Source organism: Silurus aristotelis, assembly GCF_946808225.1.
Source record: "Silurus aristotelis genome assembly, chromosome: 12".
NCBI lineage: Eukaryota > Metazoa > Chordata > Actinopteri > Siluriformes > Siluridae > Silurus > Silurus aristotelis.
Window position 1 is genome coordinate 29973330 of NC_139585.1, and position 19338 is coordinate 29992667.

General features: G+C 40.9%; 3 protein-coding genes across 3 annotated transcripts in view; 1 reads left to right on the forward strand and 2 right to left on the reverse strand.

The window, feature by feature from the left end:
- LOC310734355 (uncharacterized protein) overlaps positions 1-4896 on the reverse strand; it is a 198600-nt gene extending 193704 nt beyond the window's left edge. The window contains exon 1 of the mRNA XM_083556263.1: positions 4750-4896. The gene's annotated coding sequence lies outside the window, so the exon portion shown is untranslated. The remainder of the gene's footprint in view (positions 1-4749) is intronic.
- LOC310734363 (7-methylguanosine phosphate-specific 5'-nucleotidase-like) overlaps positions 1-12457 on the forward strand; it is a 37758-nt gene extending 25301 nt beyond the window's left edge. Inside the window, exons 2-9 of the mRNA XM_083556277.1 lie at positions 9477-9575; positions 10122-10191; positions 10371-10417; positions 10814-10899; positions 11013-11102; positions 11257-11419; positions 11523-11717; positions 11798-12457. Coding sequence (XP_083412403.1) covers positions 9486-9575; positions 10122-10191; positions 10371-10417; positions 10814-10899; positions 11013-11102; positions 11257-11419; positions 11523-11717; positions 11798-11908 — 852 coding nt within the window. The 5' untranslated portion in view covers positions 9477-9485 and the 3' untranslated portion in view covers positions 11909-12457. The remainder of the gene's footprint in view (positions 1-9476; positions 9576-10121; positions 10192-10370; positions 10418-10813; positions 10900-11012; positions 11103-11256; positions 11420-11522; positions 11718-11797) is intronic.
- fkbp10b (FKBP prolyl isomerase 10b) lies at positions 12297-18716 on the reverse strand. The gene is made up of 10 exons (XM_083556271.1): positions 18364-18716; positions 16615-16760; positions 16315-16504; positions 15915-16060; positions 15516-15705; positions 15165-15310; positions 14895-15084; positions 14384-14526; positions 13399-13562; positions 12297-12830 (listed from the first exon to the last, which is right to left on the reverse strand). Exons 1-10 carry the CDS (start codon positions 18558-18560, stop codon positions 12648-12650), a joined length of 1695 nt encoding a protein of 564 aa, XP_083412397.1. The 5' UTR covers positions 18561-18716; the 3' UTR covers positions 12297-12647.
- Between the last annotated feature and the right edge of the window lie 622 nt (positions 18717-19338).

Sequence of the window (19338 nt, forward strand, 5' to 3'; positions counted from 1 at the left end):
TCACTTATAAAGCACTAAATGGTTTGGCTCCCATGTATCTATCCAGTCTTTTAACACGCTACAATCCGTCACGCTCCCTGAGATCTCAAAACTCTGGGCTTCTAGTAGTTCCTAGAATAGCAAAGTCCACTAAAGGCGGTAGAGCATTTTCACATTTAGCTCCTAAACTCTGGAATAGTCTTCCTGACAGTGTTCGGGGTTCAGATACACTCTCCCAGTTTAAGTGTAGATTAAAAACATATCTTTTTAGCAAAGCCTACACATAACACACATCACACACATCACATCACAACCTTGTGCTCCAGAATATATGATCACATGCACATTATCAACTTGTGCTGTTAATATCATGAACAGCAGCTACGCTAATTCCTCTCCACTGCTTCTCTTTCTCTCCCCATCCCGAGGCATCCTGAGGTTTGGCCAGCTCCAGTCACGTCCCACCTCGTGGAGATTATGGCCCTATGGATGATCATGGAGAAGTAGATGCCGAGTGTTTAAAGGCCCTGGCATGGAGAAGCTGATGCTGGGTCTATGATGATCACAAATGTTGAGCTTTTTATACCAAAGACTGTAGAAAGAACATTCCCTTATAATCTTATACTCCAGTACTCATGTTAGTTCTCTCTCTCCGGTGTTCTGTATTGTTGAAAGATTTATGATCAAACTCTTGATGTCACCCATATGAGGATGGGTTCCCCTTTGAGTCTGGTTCCTCTCAAGGTTTCTTCCTCATATCATCTAAGGGAGTTTTTCCTTGCCACTGTCGCCACGGCTGCTCATCAGGGACAAACGCACACCATTCACCCTCACTGTTGTTTTCTGTAAAGCTGCTTTAAAACAATGTCTGTTGTGAAAAGCGCTATACAAATAAACTTGACTTGACTTGACTTGAAAACTTACCAAGGGCACGTCATCCATTTTGTGAACCAATACCGCAAGAAGAAGAAAGAGAACAAAGAGGCAAGTGAGGCTTTCGTGACAGAGTTGCACAAGGCCCAACTGAGTGAGATCACCCGACACAAACAAGAAGAGAAAGAAAAGAAAAGAGACATTGCAGTAAAGCAAGTTGCAGTAATGTTTCCAACAGCTATGTCTAAATCACAGGACCAAATGCAATAAGCACAGGCCCCAGTGCAAGCATGGACACATTGGATGCAACTAATGACGCAACCACGTTGATCAGTGGCCCAACAAGCAACCCTGCCAATGATCCAACCAGCAGCCTCAGTATATGCGTTTGCCAGCGGACTGCAATGGCCCCAGCACAACCAAAATGATAGACATTTCACCAAGGAAAGAGGGAAAGAGGAGGAAAGCTCAAAACTGGTATCAAGTGGACTATGCTGTGCCCCATGTTTCTCTGATGGTTGCGGAAAATTGCGAGGGGAAAGATTTAGGGCCTATGATGAAGGAAGCACAGGAGGTTAGGGAGTGGGTACCCACACATAAACCGTGCATACACCTATCACCCGATAAATGTTTTCTGCGGATTTCACAGGTATCAGTAGATCAGCCGGTAGCTACACACACAGAGATAGAAATAGGAGAAGGGGAAGTGAAGTAGTTAGCACTGACCGGGATTAAGATAGATGAGAAGACAGAGGAATTACTAAAAACAGTGCCAGAAGGTTTGTGGACAAAACACTCAACTGATGTAGGACTAGTGAAATCTGCAGGACTAGTGAAAATACAGGTTAAGCCAGGTGCTCAACTACCATACCAGAAGCAGTATCCACTGTCAGTACAGGCTAGGGAAGGGATAAGGCCAACTATTAAAGGCCTAATAGAGGCAGGGGTATTAATACCGACCAAAAGCAATTGCAACACCTCAATTTTTCCTGTTAGGAAGCCCAATTCAGACAAATGGAGATTGGTTCATGATCTAAGACCAATAAATCAATTGGTCATAGCAGACATAACTTATGTTCCAGATCCACACACACTGTTGTCAAATATTCGAGAGGGAATAAAGTGGTATACTGTCATTGACTTATGCATGGCATTCTTTAGCGTTCCTCTCCACCCTGACTCACATCCAATATTTGCATTCACCTATGGGTGGCAGTATACCTAAACTAGGCTACCACAGGATATTCTGAAAGTCCTCCCATCTTTAATCAAGTGTTGGCAAAAGACGTAGCTTCATTAGATGTGACTAGCACAGTCCTCCAATATACAGATGATGTACTGATTTGTAGTCTGACAAAAGAACAATGTCAACATGATTCACTAAGCATACTTAATATGCTAGTCAAAAATGGTCACAAGGTAAATAAAGAGAAACTGCAATTCTGTCAAGCAACAGTTGAATATCTGGGGAGAGTACCGGAGGGAAATACAACGAAAGTTTCCCCTGCACATGTGGAGGCTATTCAAAAGGCCCCACAACCACAAACAGTTCGTCAAATGTTATCTTTTCTAGGGATGGCGGGGTTCAGTAGGCCCTGGATATGTGATTTTGCTCAGCAGGTACAACCACTGAGGAACATGATAAACCCAAAGCTTCACTTAAATTGACATCAGAAGCGTTAGCAGCGTTTGATGCAATTAAGACAACATTGTCCTCGGCACCAACATTAGCTAGTCCTGATTATAAGAAACCATTTCACCTGTATGTGTCTGACAGACGAGGCTTTGTCTCTGTCATGTTAAAGCAAACAACAGCATGGAATGGGAAAACAACCCATTGCATACTTAAGCACCACGCTAGATAACATAGAAATGGAAATGCCACCATGCTATCGTGCTCTAGCCGCAACAGCACAAAATCAACCATTACCAAATGCAGACCTGGTGCTGTTTGTTGATGGGTCATGCTTTCGTGACGTAGACGGAAATAAAGCCAGGTATGCGAAAGTCAGACAACAAGTGGACTCCTTTTATGCTGTCCCCTCAGTATCAGTGCCTCAGCCATGCTCTGCCCAATTAGCAGAAATTAAAGCATTAACAGCACCTTGTGAGTTAGCACAAGGGAAACATTCACAATATACACAGATTCGGCCTATGCACACGGCGTCTCTCACATGTTTGGCCCAACATGGGCACAGCAACAAGCAGATGGGACAACCATTAAAATTGGTCGCCATATAGCTGAACTCTGAACTATGACTTTGCCAGCCCAAGCAGCTATAGTTAAATGTCAAGCTCATTTTTGTCGACGGTGAGCTTCAAGGTTATTTTAAACACCTAACAAAAAAACCTATAGGACTTTGTTTTCACAGACTGCAGAAACCACACATGGGGAGCCGCCCACAAACGAATGTCCTGTGGAACCAGGAGACTGGATGCACATTAGACACTTTAAGAAAACTACTGGTCTGATCCAAGGCAAAACAGCCTATTTAAAGTGGTATTAACAACTCCTACAGCAGTGAGGGTAAGGGTAGAAGGTAGGGAGCACTGGTACCACCTTAACTACTGCAGCAGGGCCTACGAACCACGAGAGACACAAGGGACAAAGGAGGGGGACACACCTGAGCTCAAGTACAAAAATGCTGCAAGCGGAAAGCCGCCAAAGAACACTCAGCTTTCTCACCTCCTTCCTAATCTAGGAATCAGGTCCCAGAATCTCTAGAGTAGAAGAACCAGAGCTACCCCTCTTAGACTTGCTACTGCAAAAGGAAGCCAAAGAAAAGAGCGAGCCTACCCCTAATCTTAGAACAACTTAAAGGGTGCCATTCTACCCAAACTATAAATTCTGCCAAATTAAAGTTCTCCTTCGATTCATGATGGTGTACCGCAATGAAAAGCACTTAAATGTAGGAAAAAGTGTTATACTTCTTATTCTTATGCTCATAGCCACACTGGGCTACTGCGCCTATTACTATTTTTATTTTTTTTTACAGTGTACTCTGTACCAGCAGAAATGCTCTTCTGGTCGAGGATCTGGTAAAAAATCGAGCCGCTGAAATGTACAAAGCTTTTCAAATTCACATAACGTGTGCCTCAGCCTTAGATGGCACCCTTCATCTTTCCCCAGCACAAAGATTTTCCAGGACCCAGCTGTCTCTCCTAAAGCAGATTCAAACGACCCTAGCGGCCCCTATTATATTGGTAATCTGTACCAAAAATGGTGTGTGAAATGATTAGAATAACTTCTGGCTCTTCCCTCAAACTCTTTATCCCAAATTAAATAAAAGAGCACAGAAATCAAATCTGCATTTGTTCTGCCATTGTCCATTCATTAAGTCTTTCTGGTCAGAAATGTCTGTGCTACTATTCCTTTTATTTTACAAAACCTGATGTGTGAAATGTTATTTAAATCAGCATGTTATTTTTGCAAAGTCCTGCCACATTCAGGAGCCTCCATAAAGAGTACACTCCATACAGAGCTGATTCGCCTGATTTTATCTGGGTGAAGTCCAACCAATAACCAATCACTGATCAACATTTGTTCCTAATAACCAATCACTGATCACCAAAGTGAGTTTTAGAATCTTGTTGAATCTTGTACAAAGGAGGTGCAGTTACAGTTATTTAAAATACACCTGGAACACACCCTCTAATTGGATACACATCTGTGTTGGAATTCCCGCGATTAGAAATATCTTTTAGAAATTCCTCAGCTGTAATTTGGAAATTTAGAGTCCCTTAAGTTCTGCAGGAACTTTTTCAGAGTTGAAGCACATGAAGAAAAAAAATCCTCCTCCCTTGGATCAGATCCTGCAGATGTCTTTCAGCTCCAGGGAACTGCACAGAACAGTGTATTAACAGTTCACTAATAAACACAATCATGGTGAACATTACCATTACAGAAGATCACAAACAGCAGCAGATGAAACCAGAGCAGTACAGCAGCCTCCATGTCTGTAACGGGAATACAGTACTTTCACTTTCTACATCACGTGACTCGAAATAACTTCGTCTGAACCCTTCTCTGATTTCTGACTATTATAAATATAAAATAACTTCAAGAAATAGACTTCATAATAGTCTTTTATTTTCATATATTTAATGTGATTTTCCTCACTGTGCTCTTACTATCTGTATAACCTTTTCGTGGATATGTTTCTTGTGAATTATAACGTAAATATAAATTAAATCTCGCATTTGGGGAAAAAAAATAATATTTTTTCTATTTTTCTACAGGCATTAAAAAGATACGTGTGATTTTTGAACAGGCGAAATTTACAGACACCTAAAAAGATTTAAACTACGAATTTTCTCGGTTTTTTTACCCTTTCTTTGTGACACAAATATTATTTTTTCATCTCTTTAAACTACAGTAGTTTTACTTTTTAGAATGATGATTTGTTTAGTTTATTTAGTAAGAGCAAAACAGGGGCGGGTCTTTTCGGAATACGGGTAGGATCTGTATAATGTAGAATCACACCGCATTCCGGGGAAAAGGACCCATTTATTATAGTGATTTATCACTATTAGTGATATAAACAGTATATATATATATATATATATATATATATATATATATATATATATATATATATATATATATATATATATATATAGTGCACATGTTTAGAGAATAGAGGCTCAATAATATGAAGAAGGAATCACATGACATGTGGCGGGTTTAATGATTTTTTTCACTACCAGTGAATAATAAAACAACAGGATATTAAATATTATATTTTTTATAGAATACTTTTACTAAATTTTAGGACATAATGTAATGTAAACTCTCCATGTAAACTGTAACTTATAATATTTATCACAGAGTTTCTAAATAAGACAATATTTCCCCACTAAATGGTAATTTTTCGAACTAATCTTTATTTATTTATTTTTCAATGTTATAATATGTAACTATAATTTATACCCTTGGTATTGTTGTGTAGTTCTACAAGTTGAATAATAAAAATTAAAAATTAAATTAAATCAGAAAGCTCCTACAAATCCGAGTATTTTAAACAGGCTTTATTTTATTTTAGATTTTATTATAAGGTATATTTTGTTAAGGAGAAAGTCACGGCTAACTAAAGGGTCCTTCAGATCCGCTTTTGCTCTTTTTATTTTCACACCAGTTTTTTTTCTCACTGGTACATTTTCCTTTTTGGGAGGAAAATAATCCTAATAATTTTTATATTTATATACAGAGTTTATTTGTTTACAGACCCGCAGATTCCTGAACATGCTGCTGAAAACGGTGAGCGAATTGTTTCAGTAATTCATTCTATTTTTCCTACACACACACACACACACACACACACACAGAGTATTCATCATTTATTTGTTACAAACAACAAATCAACAATAATCACTAGACAGATGTGTATAGACTCAACACACCGAGGACTTTAATCAGAACGAGCTTTTATTCTTCCAATGTTTATAAACCTGAACTTGACTTAACGCTGCATTATACTGCCATCTGGTGGTCATAAGTAACAGAAGAGAAAAAAAACGGCATAAATATAATTAAAAAAATACAACAATCATAATAATAAAAAATATATATAATAATTCAAGGCTTCTTACAACCGATTCAAGAATTATAATTTTTAAAGTCTTTAAGTTGGAAGGTTCTGACATGTTCTAAGTGAAGGGGGACTTTAGACTATAAGAGAATAATTAAAAATGATGTTTACAGTGAATAATTCAGGCTTTGTAAAGATGAAAATTACCCAAGAGACAAAGCAATAAAACAGTATCTTCAAGATAAACATCCTTTACGTGAGAATCTGATTAAAAAAATAATAAAGCCAGAAGTTATTCCAATCGAAGTTCAGGTTTAAAAAACTCCCTTTAGGGAGGAGATTTGAGTTGTTTGTAATTTGCTTGGAGTTGAAAATATGCTTTTGTATTAACAGTAATTTATTACATATTTCTGTGAATCTAATTTATGAAAACCACTGAATGCAAGTGTAGGAATATTATAGAATTGGCCATAAATTAAATGACCTTTGATCACTTTATTAAACCTAAATTAAAGACAGAAAACTATATTTTGAGCTATTTAGAGCATCTTTGTGAAAACTTGAGTAATTTACTGCATTTAAAATTACAAGCTAATAAGAATTTAAGTTCAATGGGCTTTAAAATATATGGACAATTTCAACAGCCATTTATTCATGTAAGGAAGTGACGTCTTTGGTCCTTGGACGTTTCCGGGAGGTTGTTCCACCGCAAATAAAACAGGAAATAATTTTATATATTTATAAATAATTTATTATGGACAATGAATTTTGTAACATGCTGATGAGTCGTTCATGAATGAAACGTTTATTCTAAACGAGTCTTTAATATGACTCAGAAGAACGAGTCGTCTCAAAAGTGATTCGTTCAAAGAACCGAGTCACTAAAATGAACCAAATTTTCGCATCACTAGTTGGAGGGGTTTTGGGTTTGTTCTGATCGGGTCTCATCACTGCAGCTCGGGAGATGATCAACTATTTATATGGTGTATTAAACATCTGGAGGAAAAACTCCTACATTAACCACATTACATCTCGCGATGCGCGCGAATCACCACCCCGGTTACCATAGCAACGACAACAACAACAAACAGAGCGGGTTTATAACCGTGTGTGAATTCAGCGCTCATCAAACACTCGAATAACACCGACAAGTGAACATTAAATCATCTGTTACTCTGAGGAACTTATTGTAGATAAACGGATTCAGAAATGCGCTTTCGGCTTCGGTCAAGCGCTCGAGCAGCTCATAACACACATCTGGATACATCACGTGAGGTAACGATTCATTTTCCGATTCAAAACGTGTCTGATTTGAGTTTCCGCAAATTCCACGTTCATCTGTTTTTATCCCTTATAAATCTCTTTGTTCTGGTTTGAGCTAAAAGTACTTTTTTTTTCCTTTTTCTTTTTTTAAAGAAATTTATAGAACAAAATAAACAACCACAAATGGAATTTCACACACACACACACAACACAAACACACACACAACACAAACACACACACAACACAAACACACACACAACACAAACACACACACAACACAAACACACACACAACACACACACACACACACACACAACACAAACACACACACAACACAAACACACACACAACACACACACACACACACACACACAACACAAACACACACACAACACAAACACACACACAACACAAACACACACACAACACAAACACACACACAACACACACACACACACACACACAACACAAACACACACACACAACACACACACACACACACACACAACACAAACACACACACAACACAAACACACACACAACACACACACACACACACAACACAAACACACACACACAACACAAACACACACACAACACAAACACACACACAACACACACACACACACACACACACAACACAAACACACACACAACACAAACACACACACAACACACACACACACACACACACAACACAAACACACACACACACACAAACACACACACACACAAACACACACACACGCGTCATAACAGTGTGAAGGACAGATATATTATTTAGGTTTTAGTTTAAATACACTAGAAGTTCTCTGCATGTTTAAGATCCTCAATCAAGTTTTAAAGTCTTTACTTTTTTTGTGCATTAATTCTAAAGATAAAAAGCAATGACGTCATTCTTTACAAAATACGAAAGTGTTTTCAGAAATCTGCTTTTATGCCCAAAACATTCCCAAGAATTATAAGTGTTCATTGCTAAACCATGTGTTTTTATCTCCCATAAATAGAAACCATTTACATTTTTAATTTTTTTGTTAATTCTGGCAAAAACTTTGACATTTAGTTTTGACAGCAGCTTAAAATGCCGCATAAAAAATTTATTTAATATTGAAAATATTATTTATTTTTTTCTAAACTTTTCTAGTGTTTAAAACATATGATGTAAATTACTATTATTATTATTATTATTATTATTATTATTTTTATTATTGCCATCATTTGTATATAATCTTTTTAAATGTATTTTATTATTTTTTAAAGATTGTTGATTTATTTATTTATTAATTTTTTATCTGTGTTGGGTCTCGATATATGAAACTACTTGTTTTCTTTAAATTCTATTTACATTTGTAGAAGTTACTTATAATAATTCTAATGATTGTTGCTTTTGTTTTGATTTAATTATTTTATTTTACATGTATAATAAAATGTGCGTGCAGGATTTTAACATGCACTGGATCGTTTTTCCGGTTTCCCGGCATCCAAACACTCCTCCATCAGCTGATAGAGTGCAGGGTCAGACCTGCATCCTGATTGGCCAGAAAGTTCTCTGGAACAGCAGCTCTGACCGTAATGCACGTTTCTATTAATGTGCTTGTGCATATATACGTGTGTGTGTGTGTGTGTGTGTGTGTGTGAGTGAGTGAGTGAGAGTGTGTGCGATGGTCAAGAGTGTGTGTGATGTGTCCTATAAAGAGTTTGTAGTTAAGGTTAGAGTAGTGATTGACCAAACACATTCTTTCTCTCATCACACACACACACACACACACACACACACACACTTAGAGTGGGGTTTAATCGGGTTTGTTAATTTAAGTGTGTTTGCATTTCAGATTCCAGAGATGAACAAAGCGTCAGTGTTTATGAGAGACAGAAGACACGTGGAAACCATCATCAAAAACATGCAGAGAGCAGGAACCAGTACACTACAGGTACACACACACACACACACACACACACACACACACACACACACACACACACAGAGTTACACACTGGATGTACACAGATATTCAAACACATACAAAAAAATCACCACCTGCACACACACTTTGTAAAGCGCTTAATGGATCTTCAGAAAAAGCTTCAGTTTGCTACAGAGGAGAAAGATCTGCACTCTGGAGAGATAGAAAATGGTCACATGGTCTGATGACTCCAGATTTCACCTGATGGGGGTGTATCAGGGTAAGAAAAGTGTAGTGTGTTATGTAGCCTGTGGGGGCAGAGTTATGATCTGGGGTCTTTCAGGTGGACGGCTGAAGGTTCAGCAATGTTAAAGACCCAAATAAGATCAGCTACTGATCACCTGAAGATACTGAATGACCAGGTTTTATCATCAATACATTCCACACTCTTCCTCCCCACACACACACACACACACACACACACACACACACACGAGCTGGTGCATTTGTGCTTAACGTTTGTCTCTTCTCATATGTGTGTGTGTGTGTGTGTGTGTGTGTGTGTGTGTGTAGGTAATCTCCGACTTCGACATGACACTCACCAGATTTGCTCACAATGGCGTACACTGCCCCACAACACACAGTGAGTACACACACACACACACACACACACACACACACGATGTCAGAATGTGAATAATATCAATAGAGTGTTGAACTCTTGTTCTCTTTAACACTGGACCCCACACACAGGAAGTCCCGCCTCTGTGCAGAAACATTATTTGATTGGTTAAATGTGATTTTTTTTTTTTCTCTCCCCAGACATTCTCCACAGCAGCACTCTCATCAGCGAGGAGTGTAAAACCAAGGTAAAGAACGTGTGTGTGTGTGTGTGTGTGTGTGTGTGTGTGTGTGTGTGTGTGTGTGTGTGTGTGTTTGTGTGTGTGTGTGTGTGTGAGAGATACAGAGAATTTCCAAGGCGACAGGGGCGGGGCTTAACATAAGGGTTAAATGTTAAATAATAATTTAATGAATAATTTAATCAGACAGATTCAGTTGGTTCGTTAACAATTAATATATAAATTAATCCATAAAATAATCGTAATTAATTAATTCACATTAAGTGATTTATTTATTAATACATTTTCTTGCTTAATTACATGAATATTCATATTTCCTCTGTTGGATTATGTATAAAAGCTGAAGGACACATGGAGTGTGTTATATGTTGATTGGTTGAATGATTTCCTGTGTTTCTCCTGCAGATGAGGGACTTGTTTGCTTATTATTACCCCATTGAGATCAACAGCTCGATGTCAGAGGAGGAGAAGATCCCTCACATGGTGGAATGGTGCGTGATCACACACACACACACACACACACACTGCCCACAATCGCTCGAGTTTATTATCATTTATATTTTATTACCAAATAATTACACAATTAACAGTGTGTGTGTATCAGGTGGACGCAAGCTCATGATTTGCTCATCCAACAGCGAATCAGGAAAGATCAGCTGGCTCAGGCAGTGAGAAACTCAGGCGCTATGTTAAGGTAATTACCCAAAATGCATCACGTTTTATATACTTCATGTAGTGTGTGTGTGAGTGTGTGTGTGAGAGACGACGTTTTTTGCCCTCGGTAAATCTTGTTCTAATCAGTCGTGTGTGTGTGTGTGTGTGTGTGTGTGTGTGTATGTATATGTTAGAGAGGGTTACAAGAGGTTCTTTGATGTTCTGCACCAGAACTCCGTCCCTCTGCTGATCTTCTCGGCTGGAGTTGGAGACATTTTAGAGGAAGTGATCGCAGGCCACGACATCTTCTACCCCAACGTTCGCGTCTTCTCCAATTACATGGACTACGATGAAGAGGTGAGCACACTGCAGATCCTCCTGAGGGCTTCGGTGTGTCTACAGCTGGTAGGACATTGTGGATAATACTGTGTGTGTGTGTGTGTGTGTGTGTGTGTGTCAGGGTGTTGCATGTGCGTTTAAAGGTGAGATGATTCACTCGTTCAATAAGAGAGAAGGAGCTTTGCAGAACACGCAGCAGTTCATACACGATCGCACCAACGTGCTGCTGCTCGGAGACACGCCCGGAGACCTGAACATGGCCGACGGCGTGCAGAACCTCCACAACATCCTGCGCATCGGCTTCCTCAACGACAAGGTGACGCACGCAGACACGCCCACAAACACGCTAAAGATCCACACACGTGATTTTTACGCTGAGTGATTTTTCTGTTGTAGGTGGAGGAGAGGATGAAGCAGTACATCAGCTCTTACGACATCGTGCTGGTGAAGGACGAGACGATGGACGTCCCAAACGCCATCCTGAACTACATCACAGCCAGGAAGTGAGGTGCCCTGGCCAATCAGAATGAGGGTCAGAGGTCAGGGGCGCGGACTCTCATCAAAAAGACGTCACTGGCTTTTCTCCTTTATTTATACTTGACTTTTTCTTTTTTGGATGATTGAGGCATGTTTTTTTTTGTCTTTGGTGATTTTATTTATTTACACGCTGTTTACACAAAAGCTCTTCAGACTCCCTGAGGAACGTTTACACTTTTAAATGTACATTATTATTGTTTTATTGAAACACAGGAAAGTATTTTTAATTAAACTGTATTTATAAATGCACGTGGTGTCTGACGTCTGAAGCTCTGGACTGCGAGTGTCTCAGCTGTACGGTGTCTCTGGAGGTTCTCGTTTCCTGGACGTGAGCAAAACATGACCACAGACACGTCTCGGCTTTTAAATACCACATTTACAAGTCATTTATTGAACTCATTTTACAGCAAAAAACCTGCATAGTTTATACACAGAACATTTCCCCAAAGTTCACATCCAACACTTTAAACAACATAAGCAACATTTTTTATAACTGTAATAAAAATGTACGTTTTTCCACGTGTTTGGAAATCAGGAAACAAATTATTTTGTTTTGTTGTTTAGACAAAACCGAGTGCAGACCCCCTGCGGGGGCTGTGGGTTTCCTAGACAAAATCCTGAGTGGTTTTTATCTCCCAGACTAATTAGGGGTGTGTGTGTGTGTGTGTGTGTGTGTGTCTGTCTGTGTGTGTGTTTATATCTGAAGCTCTCACAGTTCCTCATGCCGAACTGCATCCTCCTCCACTTTAAGCTTCAGTTCGTCTGTGGTGATTCGCCCGTCTCCGTTCCTGTCCTGGTTTTTGAACATGTCTGCGATGACGCTGTCTGGATCCCGTCTCGGTTTTAGACGACCTTTACCCTCTGCCACTTGACGCTTAATGAACTCCGTAAACTGGAAGATGAAATCAGATGATTATGGCCGAGCTCTACATCACACACACACCCCTTAGTAACCGTACACCTGACCATGCCCCCTCAATAACCACACACATGACCACGCCCCCCGTAACCATACACCTGACCACACACACCCTCAGTAACCATACACCTGACCACGCCCCCTTCAGTACCCATACACCTGACCACACACCCCTTCAGTACCCATACGCCTGACCACGCCCCCTTCAATAACCATACGTCTGACCACCCCCCCCCCAGTAATCATACACATGACCACCCCCCCCCCCCCCCAGTAACCATACACATGACCACCCCCCCCCCCCCAGTAACCATACACCTGACCAAGCCCCCCCCCCAATAACCGCACACGTGGCCATGCCCCCCCCCCATCAGCATGCACCTAGCCCCCCCCCATCAGCATGCACCTAGCCCCACCTCTAAATTCTACTTTGTCATGAATCAAACCCCAACACATTACTATTACGTGCTGTTGTGTGTGTGTGTGTGTGTGTGTGTGAGAGAAAGAAAGAAAGCAAGAAAGAAAGAAAGAAGAGACACACCTCCTCCAGTGGAACTTCTTTATCCTGATTTATGTCCAGAGCCTCGAAAATGTTCTGGGGCGTCTCTTCCAACCAAATGAACAGATATCCATCAGGAACCCCTTTCTGTATGGAGACGAGCTCGAGCTCAAAACGCAGCACAGCACTGCCTGGAACAGTCCCCGCTGAGACACACCGAGAGACAGAGACACAGAGTTACAGATGGAGAGCGACTGAGTGGATTTGATCGATACCCACAGAATCAGATCGTATTCACCGATAAATCAACCGACAGATACTGAAGTAAAGACTCCAAATAAAATAGTTCTGAATCAAAAAATTAGCTGAAGGAAATAAATATGATTATATAACATTTGTCTGCTAAAATAAGTGGAACAGTGAAGTAGATCATATCTTTATAAAATTAAATAAATGTAAAAAACACACACACACACACTTTTACCTGTATAATAACCTGTGGGGTCTAACAAATGTAAAAAAATCAAAAATAAATATTGAATCAATTTAATTTGTGCCAATTTAATCAGTTACTCTAATTTACCAATATAATAAAATTGTATTGCATTAATTTGATTTATTCCATTTGTATATATAATTTTATTTAAAATTGTTTTAAAAATTAACTCAATGTTCAAAATCTTAATGATAAATTGTGTTAATAAAAGTACCGCAAAAGCACATTTGTTTTGCACCCCCAATAATAATTATTATTAAATATTAAGGAAAAGCAAAGATTCATTCAAACAAACAAAAAGTAACACTCCAAATAAATAAAAATTGTTGCATCCAAAATTAATAAAAATTAAATAAAAAGACACTTAAAATAAACAGCACGTGGTATCAGTGAGGCGCCACTAGAGGCCGCTCTCATGCTGTATGACGCGACCCTGAAAAAATATCGGTATGTATTTTTGCCAATGTTTCCAGCAATCAGTTGGTGGCCTTCTATTATTAAATCATTGGGTCTCTTTCTCATGTGTCTCACCTCCCTTCTCTCCATGTCCCAGGTGTGGAGGGACGATGATGGTCCTCTTCTCCCCCACACACATCCCTCTCAGACCTTCATCCAGACCGTCGATCACTTTATCTTCTCCTAACTGCACTTCCTGAGGAAAGTTGTAATTGCTCCTGCGTCCAACATACACAAACACAGATTAATTCAATCTATTAGGGTTTTAAGGATGCAATGGTTTTTCTTCTTGGATTATTATGTGTAAAGAATGTAAATAAAAATCACCTCAGCACCTTAGCTAATGTGCTTGTGGTGGCAGTGATTTACCTCTAGAGGCCGCTCTCAAACTTTATAACGCAACCTGGAAAAACTATCGGTTTTAGTCGTTATTAGTTATTACAAAAATATAAATAAAAGGAATATAGACATGATTAAGGGGCTGTGTGTGTGTGTGTGTGTGTGTGTGTGTGTGTGTGTGTGTGTGTGTGTGTGTGTGTGTGTGTGTGTAGGATATTAAACATAGCTGATTTCTAGAGGAACTCACGATGTGAAGAGCAGCATGCCATCCATCAGTGTGCAGTTGTAGTGATATTCGATGTGGTCGTTGGCTTGGCTGGTCTCGTTACACGTCTCTGGTTTGAACGTCACGTCAACCTGCACCGAGTCCTTCGGGTTGTGGAAGTCGATCACGTGGATATCAAACACCAGCACGGCCGAGGCGGGGATATCCTTACCTGGGTGGATAAAAAAAGAAAACGATGGACTCTGCCTGAACATCACATCCTGTCTCTTTAAAGTATAAAAATTATCGTACCTGCTCCTTGCTGTCCGTAGGCGAGGTGAGGTGGCATGGTGATTCTCCTCCTCTCGCCCATACACACCCCCTGCAGCCCTTTGTCCATCCCCGAGATCACGTAGCCCAGCCCGATGTACGTGTTGTACGTACTGTTGTGTTCGTAACTGGGAAAAAAATACATTTATTACATCATCAGAAACAACATTAAGGAATTAATTCATTAATTATTCAAATCAATAGAAGACTGTTGATCGAAACAGTGCCTGTTAATTGGATCAATTGGCTGTTGATCGGATTATTCACAGTTGATCGGATCTGAAATAGTTGATCGGATTAGTCACAGTTGATCGGATCAGGACCGGTTCTGACCTGCTGTCGAATGCTGCTCCGTTCAGGAAGGTTCCGTTGTAGTGATAGCGAATGTAATCTCCGGCCACGGATTTGCGTGTACAGGGCTCGGGGATCTCCTGAATCTCCACCCTGATGTCGTCTTTGGGGTTGTGAAGGTCCACCAGCAGGACGTCGTACACCAAAGTGGCGTGAGGTGGGACCTCGTTACCTGCACAGGGGAGGAAACCTCAAACTCTTTAGTGTCACACACACACGAGAACTTAGTACCAACAGACCTACATGTCCAACAGACCTCTGATTAGGATTCAGTCTCTCTACTGGTACCATGATAATAAGTATGCAGGTTTGAAGGACACTGGGCTGAACATGTCCATGACAGAAGCTGCTTAAGATAAAAGTGTGTGTTGTTGTTTTTACCGTATCCTTTCTCCCCAAACGCCAGGAATGGAGGGATGACAAAGTTTCTCATTTCTCCCACACACATCCCCAACAGCCCTTCATCCAGTCCTTTAATCAACCAGCCGTCTCCGACTAAATTGTCCTGCGTATGAGAGCGATCGTAACTGAAACACACACACACACACACACACACACACACACACACACACATGCAATAGATATAAAGAAATTCTACATTATATAATGAGACATTCTAAAGGTGTGCATGTGGCCTTTATTGAAAAACAGGGGATGTGGTTTGGGACACGCCCCAGTTTATGTCCTTGGAAATGATTGCTACATGAAGCTCGAGTGACGTGATGTGTCGTTTATTGTCCCGTTTCCTCTGCATCCTTTTTCCCACTCATCTTGCGCTCACCTGGAGTCGAACTGCGTGCCGTCTAGCAGACTTCCGTTAAAGTGAAATCGGACGAAATCGGTCTTCATGACCGAGCGAGTGCAGTTCTGCGGCGTCTGGATCACCTGCGTTTTCACGCGATCAGCCATGTTGAAGATGTCAAGCAGGACAAGGTCAAACACCAAGGTCGTGTCTGGGGGAATGGTGTCACCTGAGAGAGAGAGAGCGCAAGGAAAATCAGAGTGATGGAATGAGTGTGTGTGTGTGTGTGTGTGTGTGTGTGTGTGTGTGTGTGTGTGTGTGTGTGTGTGTGTGTGTTACCTGCACCCTGACTGCCATAAGCCAGGTGAGGTGGGACGGTGATCTTCCTTAGTTCATTCACACACATTCCCAAGATGCCTTTCTCCACTCCGGCTATCTGGCGTCCGTCACCGACCTTCACGAAAAACGCTTTGCCTCTCTGATAACTGCAGCACACACACACACACACACACACACATTAGAGTGAACACTACAGCTGATTTTGGATGTGACCTAGTGCAGAAAAGGTCAGACAGACAAACAGACAGACAGAGACACAGATAGACAGGGACCATCCAGAACAGACAGACAGACTTGGGCAGGAACAACTAACCAATAAAATCAATAATTATCGCTAATGGAATTTGTTGTCAACAGCTTACTTTTTTTTTTTTAATCTGATTAATCAAGAAACAAATAATAATAATCAACCGGAAAATTGATTATCAAAATAATCATGAGATGCAGCCCAAAGACAGACAGGAAGAAACAGGGACAGACAGACAGACAGACAGACAAAGACAGACAGACAGACAGACAAAGACAGACAGACAGACAGACAAAGACAGACAGACAGACAGACAGACAGACAGACAGACAAAAACAGGGACCGAAAGACTAGTTAACAGACAGACAGACAGTCAGAGAGGGACAGACAGACAGACAGACAGACAGACAGACACGTTGTTTTTGTTTTGTCACAGTAAACTTTGTTAGGAACCCAGGAACATTTTGAAGAACCCGTTAGGAACACAACTCTGAGATCTTCCCAATAACCTGTAGCTTTTTTCCAGAAACTTTTGCGGAAAGAATGCAGGAAGTTTATTTTTTAAACCCTGGAACGACTTTCAGCAGACTGGGATTTATTTCCGGGTCTGAGCTCCGTTGGGAAAAGTTTGAAGCACAGCGAGGAAAGTTTTCTGCGACGCTTCACTTCCAGCAGAATTTTCAGGAACAAAAATCTTTTAAACATTTTTGGAATTTTTCAAGAAAACCATCAGTGTGTCAGGATCTTCTCGGGTTTGAAGAATGATATAATATATTTATATTCTGCTTCTCAGCTGGAATTTTGCCCTAAAACTCATCCCACTGCTACTGAAGGTCATGAAATGGCTTCCAGGTTTGAGGCCCACTGAGCTGCTAATGAGGCGACTGTAGAACGTTTCGTCTCCACGTGTTTTATACGCAGGAGAATTTACACGTCTGCAATTTTCTCTACAGGTCACACAATCATCTCACAATCATCTCACAATCATCTCACAATCATCTCACAATCATCTCACAATCATCTCACAATCATCGCACTTTTGATTCAACTGCACATCCGTTATGTGGCATTTCGGCGCGCGCGCGTGTGTGTGTGTGTCAGTGTCTAAGCTGCATGAATGTATAAATTGAATATTTCCGCTCTTTCGCTCATCACTTTGTCGATAAGATTCCTTTTATGGAGTTGTGTGGGCGTGGCTTAAAGTAAAATCCCAAGAATATGCAAATATACAGATGATTAGCGTCGTTTATTTACACTCGTGTAAGAACTTGTGCAGGAACATGTTCAAGAACCTATAGAGAATCTTGGGCAGGAACTGTAAAGTTCTCCATGACTCACAGAGTTCTGAGATGTTCCTACAGGCCACAGCATCCATGCCTGAGCTACACGAGCTGCTCATGAAGTCAGAGATGAAACGATTACATGAAGCTCAGATCCATGAGTGTGTGTGTGTGTGTGTGTGTGTGTGTGTGTGTGTGTGTGTGTGTGTGTGTGTGTGTTACCTGGAGTCGAACTGTTTGCCGTCCGGGAACGTGGCGTTATAGTGATATCGCACCAGGTCTCCAGTCTTCACGTCTCTGGTGCAGTTCTTCGGCCGTGATTGCGTCTCCACGCGCACGTCCTCCACCGGCCCCGGGCTGCACGAGCCGCACGCCCACAGCGCGAGCACCGCGCTCATGATCAACCTCGAGCGGGACATCACGGAGAAAACACACACAAACACTTATACACACTTCTAAAGTCCTGAACGCACACTGCACATCTGTCCCGTGTGTATGCGCGTGTGTGTGTGTGAGTTTGGGAGACTCGTGGAAGCAGAGGTTTTTCTCCTGCCTTGTTGCCAGATACACAAAACCCCCCTTCTCAAACCCAGTTTCTCTTCATAGCATGGTTCTGAGACACATGACCCATTTCTATTGCCTTACTGAACCACATGACCCAGTACCATCCAAATCTTCTGAACCACAGAACCCATTTCCATTCTACAGCCAGTTGCATCTGGATGTTCTGAGCCACATAACCCAATTCCTTCAGGACATTCTAAACCACATGACCCAGTTCCATCTGGATGTTCTGAGCCATATAACCTTCAGGGCATTCTAAACCCCTGGACCCAGTTCCATCTGAATGCTCTGAACCACAAGACCCAGTTCTATTGTCCTTCTGAACCACCTGACCCAGTTCCATTAAAACATTTTGAACCACAAGACCCAGTTCTATTGTCATTCTGAACCACTTGGGCCAGTTTCATTAAAACATTCTGAACCACCTGACCCAATTCTAGCTGAATGTTCTGAGCCACAAGACCAGTTCTATTGTCATACCAGTCCTATCAGGACGTTCTGAAACACACAAACCCGATTGAACCACATGACCCAGTTCTGTCAAAACGTTCTGAACCATATGAGCAAGTTTGTACATCTCCAACCAATCACGTTCCTTTATAGTCGCCAGAGAAGTCATGTGACATCATATCC

Excerpts from the sequence above, each read along its gene's own strand:
- fkbp10b (XM_083556271.1), bottom strand. The coding sequence starts at position 18,560 with ATGTCCCGCTCGAGGTTGATCATGAGCGCGGTGCTCGCGCTGTGGGCG. Across the intron at positions 15,706-15,914 it reads GTTTGGGGAGAAAGGATACG|GTAACGAGGTCCCACCTCAC; the intron begins GTAAAAACAACA and ends TCCCCTGTGCAG. Across the intron at positions 15,085-15,164 it reads CTACGGACAGCAAGGAGCAG|GTAAGGATATCCCCGCCTCG; the intron begins GTACGATAATTT and ends TTATCCACCCAG.